This window comes from Babylonia areolata, chromosome 26 (genome assembly GCF_041734735.1).
Source record: "Babylonia areolata isolate BAREFJ2019XMU chromosome 26, ASM4173473v1, whole genome shotgun sequence".
Lineage (NCBI taxonomy): Eukaryota > Metazoa > Mollusca > Gastropoda > Neogastropoda > Buccinidae > Babylonia > Babylonia areolata.
In genome coordinates, this window is record NC_134901.1 from 35,927,972 (window position 1) to 35,937,971 (window position 10,000).

At 48.4% G+C, this 10,000-nt stretch overlaps 1 protein-coding gene across 5 annotated transcripts in view; it reads right to left on the bottom strand.

The window, feature by feature from the left end:
• Positions 1-10,000, bottom strand: part of LOC143300872 (acetylcholinesterase-like) — a 101,924-nt gene that overhangs the window by 13,270 nt on the left and 78,654 nt on the right. For 3 of the 5 annotated variants that reach the window (XM_076614846.1, XM_076614845.1, XM_076614848.1), the window contains exons 2-3: positions 2,778-4,301; positions 1,719-1,876 (exon numbers count right to left, since the gene is read on the bottom strand). In XM_076614846.1, the coding sequence (XP_076470961.1) occupies positions 1,719-1,876; positions 2,778-4,294 (1,675 nt within the window). In that variant the 5' untranslated portion in view covers positions 4,295-4,301. Of the gene's footprint in view, positions 1-1,263; positions 1,877-2,777; positions 4,302-5,341; positions 5,523-10,000 lie in introns of those variants that run through there. The other 2 variants (XM_076614847.1, XM_076614849.1) reach the window with 2 other exon arrangements.

The following is a 10,000-nucleotide window of genomic DNA, read 5'->3' on the forward strand; positions in this document are numbered from 1 at the left end:
ACTACATCACTGCTGCGTTTTATTATTTTCAAAGAGCGACACCATTCAACACAACAATGCTGCCCCAGGGATACATTTATTTCACCAGCACCGTTTTATTTTTTATATATGATATATAAAAAAAAGTAACGATACCAGAATGGAATTCTATAGTCATGCACATGCAACACCAATACCGTTTTTCTTTCAGGTGAAAGCAACGGTACTAATCTACACAAATACACTATATCTACAGCTACAGACAGTTTCAACAAATCTACAAATGGTCCACTGACTTCAACGTCAAAGAATGTAGGCCCCAGGCGTTGGGCCGAGCCATACCTCTCAAGACATTGAGTCTAATCACATGCACAACAAACTACCCAACAAGACTAATTCTACACACAAACATGGTTATAGATGCTATGCCAGCATTTCAAGCAGTGTAATGAATAAAGGGCTGTAAACAGAAAAAGCTTCAAACAAAAACAAATAACCGCCACGTCATTGCACATCTCATAGCTAAGATTGAGATGAATAAAGAGAGTATCATTCATTCGAATTTAGCTCATTAAACCGAAGGCGAACCTTAAAAGCGAGAAGGCGAAAGGAATGGATTCTGTTTGATCTCAGTATCGATTTTTCCCATCTGGATTTTGCCATTGTCTTGGCAGGCTGTATCAAAATGGAGATTTCCACCAAGTCCTTTCGCATTCTCGCTTCTCGCCCGTACACACATGCGGGTTAAAAAGAAAGGAAAAGAGAACAAACACACACACACACAAAGAAAAAGGAGAAGAAACAAAACCGTATTCACTATTATCAATTCAAATCTGTTAGTCTTGAGTTGGCATGCAAGCTGTGACGTTTTCGTCTTGAGTTGGCATGCAAGCTGTGACGTTTCCAGCACTAGTCTGTTATGTCACTACAGGCATCATCCCCAAGTCTCCCATTGCCATGTTCGTAGCACCGGCTCCATAATTGAGTCATTCCAAAGCAAATGAGTGGGGGCAGGGTGGGGTGGTAGGGTGGAGGCGCCCAGTCCTGTAAAATAGAGGTGAAACCACACACAGCAACCCTACAAGTGAGACGTGAAGGTCAGCGCCCCACGACTATTGCATGCAATGTTTGGACGATGGTTATGAGTAGCCATGGGTTGGGGATGGTAACAAGTGTGTATTTGCGTCCTGTTTTAGGGCGTGGACGTGGAAGGGGTGGTTTGTTTGTTGTTGTTTTTTGTTTTTTTGTTGTTTTTTTTTGGGGGGGGGGTTTGGGGGGGTGTGTGTGTGTGTGTGTGTGTGAGTGTGTGTGTTTGGGGGAGAAGAGGTTATGTCAAGGATGGAGGAGGGATGGGTGTAGGCAGGTCAATGAGATGAGAGTTATCAGCCGCATTTGAAGTGTTAGGGCTGCGTCAGAGATGAAAAAAAGAAAGGAAAAGAGTGTTGGTTAGTATGTACGTGGTAGGTGGTGTGATGGGTTGAGAAGCCAGCGGGTTGGGAGATGGAGGGGGGGGGAGCAAGGAGTGGACATCGGTGACGACACAACTCATGCTTGCCGGGGGTTGGGGAGATGGGTGGGTTAGAAGCAGCAGGTGGTGTGGGTGGGTTAGATGGCGGCAGAAATGGACGCAGCCAAGGGGCCGCAGACGCTAGGAGCTGGGGTGAGTTCAAGAGGGGTGGCGGTGAGTGCAGCAAGGGTGGAATGGGAGGAGGAGGAGGTGGGGATGGCGGGGGGTGTACCATCTTCCAGCAGAGGCAGCACGTGCTTTCGGAAGCTGCACTGCGAGTGACGCAGCCCGTGCCGGACGTTGTCGCCCTGCGCTGTGATCTGCAGGTACTCCAGGCCTCGCCTCGTCATCTTGGGCCACGTCTGGACACTCTCCTGTCCGTTGGGGTCTCTGCAAAAAACAAGAAACCAACAGTAAGCACATTGCCTTTAGGGGTCTCTGTAAAAAAACAAAAACAACACACACACACACACACACACACACACACACACACAGAGTGAGCACATTGCCTTGAAGGGTCTCTGCAAAAATACACACAGCAAGCACATTGTCTTCAAGAGTCTCTGTAAAATATACAGATTGGACATTGCTTTCAAGGGTCTCTGTACATGCAAAGCAAGCACATTGCCTTCAACACTTATGGTCTCATAATTATCAGCAACGCAGCTTTGAATGAACATGTAGATGTTGTTGATTGCTATGACTCCTTCCACCACAACGAAACAAGAAAGAACAGTGCTCTGTGTTCCACTCTCCTTCATCTTTGGTTACTGCCAATGATAAAGAACGACGAATCACGCTGACTTCTTTAGTCGTTACGCTGCCTTTCCACTTCCTCTTGACACCCCTCTCCCTTCAGTTAGATTTCGCATTTATTTTGAAAAGAAAATACCTCTGCTTTCCTGTTCTGAACCAGTGATTATTACAGCAAGTTTGGTTTGTTGTTGTTGTTGTTGTTTTTCATATGTCTTTCATTTTTCCCTTCTGTTTTGTTGTTGTTGTTTCTTTGTTTTTTTCACTGAATTAAACAAGTAACGGTTGATGCAACTAGTTACACACAGAAGGGTGCATTGTATTATTGTACTGGTGGATACTGATCTTGGTTTCCACTTCTATGTCTTCATGTGTTCTTGTGTGGTGGCATAATGCACTACAATGATATGTACTGTTTCATGTGAGGCGCTTAGAGCCCATCTATGGGGAGTTTGCGCCATATAAGTACAATACATTAATATTATTACTATTATTATTATTATTATTATTATTACCATTATTATTATTGTGAACTTACCCAGTGTGCGCAAAGCGTGTCCAGTAGCCGGTGACTCTGGAAGCCAAGGCCCTTTCCTTCAGGGTGTAGTTATACTCGTTGGGCAGAGCGAACATGGCTTCGATCTCATAGCCGTGCAGCACCCCTGTCCATGCTGGCCACGGGTTGTTGGACAGCCGGTGTTCAAATGAGTAGACGTACACGTTGTGCGTGTGGCGAAGAGCCTGATAGGCGGAGGCGAAATTGACGACCGGGCATTTGAAGAGATCGTCGCCACTGATGTCGTCAGCCACGTCCCTGTAAGAGTCTCTGTCTTGAGGAAGGACGCTGTCGACGTACTCGTAGAGAATGGCTTTGTCAAGCCTCTCCTCACGTTTGAAGTTTATCCCGTGCACCACCTCGTCCATCTCAGACTTGGACATGTTCCCCGTGATGTTTAAAGGGAACTGATCCGGGAAACCGTACAACAGCCAGAACATGCCTTCGTCTTTATTGACTCCAATAACGATGTCAGTGTCCTTCACTTGGCCCGTTTCCAGCAAGACTTTTGGATGTTCAGGCAGAAAGTGTTCGTCTACAATAGGAGCAAAGGGTACTTCGAAGTAGAAAGAGTTGAGCTGCCACATGGCGTCTGTGATGTTCTGAGGATCTGCTTGCAGTAGGCAGGACAGTGGGGAGGTGGAGGAAGGGCACAGGATGTCAGACAGTTTTTGGGTACGGTAGTGAGACTGGGATGTGGACCGCACCCCCCAGTTGGCAACGGGACTGGCACTCTGCATGATGGCGCGTGAGAAATAGTTCCTGGACAGAGGAGACATGAGGTGGAACCCCACGCTTACCGCTCCTGCACTCTCGCCAAAAATGGTGATGGTCTCCTGAAGTCCCCCGAACTTGGCGACATTGTCATGGATCCATTTCAGCGCCATGACCTGATCCAGCAGACCTTGGTTCCCTGGCGCGTTCGTCTTGTCTGACGCACTGTAGAGGAAGCCCAGTGCACCCAGGCGGTAGTTGAGGGAGATGACGATGACATTCTCAGTGGCAGCGAGGTTGGCCCCGTCATACACATCCAGAGTGGACGTGCCGGCCCAGAACCCGCCACCAAAAATCCACACCATCGTCGCTTTGGGAGGCTGGTCAAACCCTCGTGGAACCCAGACGTTGAGGTAGAGACAGTCCTCACTCATGGGGGTGTTAGGGTTCCACATCTCCACGCCAATGAACCGATTGAACTGGGTGTCCAGAGTCTGATGGCAGGAGTTGGGTTTAGTGACGGTACTCTTCACTCCCGTCCACGTGTCGGCGGGCTGGGGGTGCTTGAAGCGCAGGTTGCCCACGGGCGGCTTGGCGAAGGGGATGCCGTAATAGACATCGACAGGCACGTCGCCATTCCGTCCGATGGACTGTCCTTTCACCGTTTGCCTCAACCCCTGTATTAAGCCCAGAGTGGTCTCCACAATCTCGGCCTGCTGCTGGCTCACAACAACAGGGGTGACTGCCAGCAGGACGCAGACAACGGTCAGCAAGGAAGACGCCATGGTGAATCTGCAACACGCACACAGGACAGAACCTTATTACAAACATGCTGAAGGCTCAACGTTTAGTTACAAAACAAACCCGTCAGACCGAGAAGGAGATGTGTGGAGGCAAAACGGATAACTAACTGCCCTCACTCAATCTTTTTTTTACCCAGATCTTCCCCTTTTCTCTCTCCACACACCGCTTCCGTTCTGAATGAACTTCCACGCCGAAACTGGTTTAACGATCAATGAAGAATGTATGTCAGCATGGAGAAAAAGGAAGCTAGGCCGCTAGCTCTGGGGTGAATGGGCGCTTCATCATAGTGTTCATCTCACTCCCATTTCTTTCCACATCTCTCTCTCTCTCTCTCTCTCTCTCTCTCTCTCCTCTCCTCTCCTCTCCTCTCCTTGGGTGCCTGAAAGCAGCAGAGATCAATAAGACTTGTTCTGCGGTCTGCTCGGTTATCGACATCTCTGTCGATTGTCTGTGTCGAGATTTTGCTCTTCCTGCTAAGTGGAGTCGGGCGTGACGCGCACTGCCCTATATGCTGACGCTGATGAACGTTTGATAGGCTTCGCTCGCTGGGCTGTTAACGCCTGGCATAATGGGCTACACACACACACACACGCACACACGCAGACACGCACGCACGCAGACACGCACACACGCACAGATGACATTTTACTGTCGTGCTGCAGGTAAACTCCCAGTTAATTAACTCATTAGCTATCCCTTTTCCCTTCTCCGCTCCTCTCCTCATGCATGTACTGTACAGCTGCGGTCCTCAGCGCCATTTTTATTTCACAAAGTCTGGGCATACGAGGTGCAGTCAAGTCGAAATCGGTAGACAAAATTGCAACCCTTTTACTCTGTATTTAGATTCGGACTTAGCTCAATTTCAGTCGTCAGCCATGCATTCAGACTTCCAATGGATTGTCTCGGACAACACGTTTAATCCGGACGTTTTCTGTTCACGCCTTCCCTATGACTTGGACACCAGATGATGTTCGCGACTCGAACTTGGTCAACTGTAATCATCAACACAGCCGTTCTGGCCGACTTACAGAGGTATTGCTGTGACAGTGTGTGAGATCCGGGTGGAATCCGATCAGCGAGAGGTGGACAACGGAACACACGGGTGGCTGGCTGGCTGGGCAAGCACGGGAAGCAAGATAACTCTCCACAACACGAGGAGCTTGTCTTGGCTTGGTGACTTGCCGAGCAGCGCTCTTCTTTTCTCTTCCTTCTCTCACTGTCTGACACACTGTGAAGCTGATGGCGACGGAGACAGGGGTTTATAGGCCGGCCCACCTGCCTGACATCGATCTGTTGCGTATCAAACACCACCAACCTACCACCCAAGCCACCTGATCTGATCCAGCCTGCCACCACTGCTGCTGGCGTCGCCTGCAACTGCGTACACTCGGGTGACTGTCCCCCACCCCATTCCACCCTACCCCATCCTTATCCTCCGCACACACTGCCTCGACTGTATGTTTGGTCGTTGCCATGTCGCGTCATTCGTATCAATACATCTCTGCTGCTGCTGCTGCTGTTGTGGTCTTCTTTTTTTTTTCTTCTTTTTTTCTTTTCTTTTTCTTTTTTTTTTTCGTTTTTTCCTTTTTTAACACACTTACCGGGTGTGAATAATGGCCGCAGATTACTGGGTAGATCGCACTAGGACAGGTTGGGTTTTTTCCCCCTGTAGTATCAGTCTCTCTCTGTCTTTCTGTCTCTCTCCCCCCCCCCCTCTCTCTCTCTCAACGACTCTTTCTCTTTCTCCCACTCTCTCTCTCCTTCTCCTCACCTTATCCCCCCCCCCTCTCTCTCTCTCTCCATCTCCACACACTTTTTTCTGTTATGCACAATGCCAAACTCAACCATTCTCTGTCTGTCTGTCTGTCTGTCTGTATGTCCCTGTCTTTCTCCTCTCTCTCTCTCTCTCTCTCGCAAGGAGACTGGATTTGATTTTGTCTATTTTCTGTCCAAAAAAGAAAAAGAAAAAAAAAGACCATAAACATTCGCTTGTGCGGCTTCAAAGTTTGGATATGCCATGGGTTAGGAAGGGTGGCACAGTTCTGGAACTTGGTGCAATCAGACTGTACCGGGGAGACGCGTGGAAATGTTGGGAGGATTCTCTCTCTCTCTCTCTCTCTACTTCTCAGTGTGTATGTTTCTTTCTATTACACACACACACACACACACACACACACACACACACACACACACACACACACACACACACACACACACACACATGCAGTTGACCGATTGTGTGCTTGTCAGTGAATTAGAATGGCTAAATACAACTGGTAACTGCGTTATTTTTTACACTCTTGAATTGCTTGTTTACACCACCCCTTCTTGAAGGGCCATGGCCTGCATTGAAAAAAAATATCCCGACGGGCGCAAAAGCCGAGTGGTTGAAGCCTTGGACTTTCATTCTGAAGGTCCCGGGTTCGAATCTCGGTGACGGCGCCTGGTGGGTAAAGGGTGGAGATTTTTTCGATCTCCCAGGTCAACATAATTATGTGCAGACCTCCTAGTGCCTGAAGCCCCTTCGTGTGTATACGCACACAGAAGATCAAATACACACGTTAAAGATCCTGTAATCCATGTCAGCGTTTGGTGGTTTATGGAAACAAGAAAATACCCGGCGTGCACACCGCCGAAAGTGGAGTATGGCCGCCTTCATGGCGGGGTAAAAACGGTCATACACGTAAAAGACCACTCGTGCACATACGAGTGAACGTGGGAGTTGCAACCCACGAACGAAGAAGAAGAAGAAGAAGAAGAAGAAAAGATCCCTGTCCGATACCTCTCTCTTCTTCTTCTTCCCCCCCCCCTCTCTCTCTCTCTTTCTCTACCCCCCCCCCCCCCTCTCTCTCTCTTCAGGTGAGCCGGGTGTGAATAAATGTTCAGGTACATCAATAGTGGCATTGAGGTATAAATGAGGTGTGGCATTGAGGGATTGGGGGTCGGGGGGAAGGGACTTTACAATGACATCACTCAGAGCCAGCAGGTTGTGAGGAAGGCCGTCAAGCATTGGTGCATAACTCTCTCTCTCTTTCTCTGTCTGTCTGTCTGTCTGTCTCTCTCTCTCTCTATAACGATTTTTTTCTGAATAAAAAAAAAGTTATCGTTATAGTTCTCTGTCTGTCTGTCTGTCTCTGTCTCTCTTTGTCTCTCTCTCTCCCTCTCTCTCTCTCTGTGCATCCACCCTCCCCACTCTCACTCTCTGTGTGCGTGGGGACACATCGTGCACGCACGTGCGTTTGTGTGTGAATATGATTTTTATATACATATATGTGTATATGTATATATATATATATATATATATATATATATATATGTGTGTGTGTGTGTGTGTGTGTGTGTGTGTGTTTCTCTCCCTCCCCACTCTCTTTCTCTCTTGTTCTGAAGGCAGTGGCAAGATGAAGTCCTTGTGTTCCTTTCATCATTGGAGGAGAGGGGGGGGGGGGGGGGGGGGGGGGGGCGGGGCTGACAATGAACACTGTGTCCAGTAGGAACCGTTTCTGTTTACCCACCACCACGCACGCATGCATGTAGTCACGCTCACAAACAATGTGTCTCCGTCTCTTTTGTCGGTTTCTTTTTCTTCCTTTCTTCTTTTCTTTCTTCCTTTCTTTCTATCAAGAACTCCGATACCTCCCTGCCTCCACACACACTTACAAGCTCAGGCAAGCACACATGCATGTAAAAAAAACCACACACGCACACACACATGCATGCACATACACACGCGTTTGCTTGTCCATGAACCTGGCGAAGAAAGGCGTGAGGGAAGAGAGAGTGCGTGTTGAACGAGAGAGAGAGGGGGGGGGGCGGTGGGGACAACCAGACAGACAGACATACAGAAACAGAGAGAGACACAGAGAGGGGGGGGGCAACCAGACAGATAGACATACAGAGAGACAACCAGACATACAGACAGAGAGAGACACAGAGAGAGGGAGGACAACCAGACATACAGACAGAGAGAGACACAGAGAGAGGGAGGACAACCAGACAGACAGACATACAGAGAGAGTGACAGAGAGAGAGGGGGGCAATCAGACAGAGAGACAGCGACAGAGAGAGAGAGGGGGGCAATCAGACAGACAGACATACAGACAGAGAGAGACACAGAGAGAGGGAGGACAACCAGACAGACAGGCAGACAGAGAGAGAGGGGGGGGGCAATCAGACAGACAGACATTCAGAGACAGAGACACAGAGAGAGGGAGGACAACCAGACAGACGGACAGACAGAGAGACAGACACACAGAGAGGGGGGGGGGACAACCAGACAGACAGACAGAGAGAGAGAGGGGGGGCGGGACAACCAGACAGACAGACATACAGAGACATAGAGAGACAGAGAGGGGGGAACAACGAGACAGACAGACATACAGAGACAGACAGAGACAGAGAGAGTGGGGGGGGGACAACCAGACAGACAGACAGACAGAGAGAGAGAGAGAGAGAATGATTATACTCCGACTAGGGGTAAAAACCCCATTGTCTGAAGACCACAAAAGAGATTACAATAAATGTGGAAATACACTATTGATCCGTCCTGTTTCTTCCCAGTGCACGTCTTATAACACAGTGGGATGGGGAGTAAGGGTGAGGGGGGGAGGGGAAGACAATCAGAAAAAAACCGCACACAGACACGCACAAATTAATGCACGCTCGCGCGCGTGCACACACACACACACACACACACACACACACACACACACACACACACACACACACACACACATATATATATATATATATATATATAGAGAGAGAGAGAGAGAGAGAGAGAGACGCATACTCGAACACACAGACTAGCACGCGCGCACGCACGCACGCACGCACGCACACACACACACACACACACACATCTCGGAAGAGAGGGGGGAGGGGCGGCACAATAATTCAAACAGGGCTTCCTGATATCATAACCAACACCGTGGAGAATATAAAATAAATAAATAAATAACCCCCAAACCCAGAAAAATCCACCGGAAGGCAGCAAGTGCGGTGGCGTCAAAACGGGTACACGTCAGTTGGCAGGGGAAAGTGCTCGTGGGGTTAGCAGGGTGTGAGTATGCGTTCGGGTACATCAATGGCGCATTGGGGGTGTGAGAGGGAGGCGTGGCACGAAGGAATGGAGGGGGGTTGTGTGTGTGTGTGTGTGTGGAGGGGAGGGGGGTTGAGGGGGGGTCGAGGGTGTGGAGGTCTTTATGATGCTGTCACTCAGTGCCAGCAGATTGTAGGGGTGGGCCACCAAGCATTGGTGCAAATCAACATATTTTATCTCTCCTTCTTTCTCTCCCTCTCTCTCTCCCGCTCTCTCTCTCTCTCTCTCTCTCTCTCTCTCTCTCTCTCTCTCTCTGGGTGCAAAATCATTTCAGTTGAAAGTAAATATGTCAAAAAGTAACATAACTGTATTCAGAAAAGATGGATATTTAGGAATTAGGGGGAAATGAACTTATAATGGAATAACGATGCCAGTAGTGAATGTGTATAAATATTTAGGAATATATTTTTCAACAAAACTGAGTTTCACAATTGCATGTAAATATCTTGCAAATAGAGCTAAACAAGCATTACTTTGTATTATGAAAAAACTGTCAAGTTTCGAAAATCAGTCTTTTGATCTGTTTATTAAATTGTTTGATTCCCAGGTACAACCTATTGTACAATATGGAGCAGAAATTTGGGGTCTC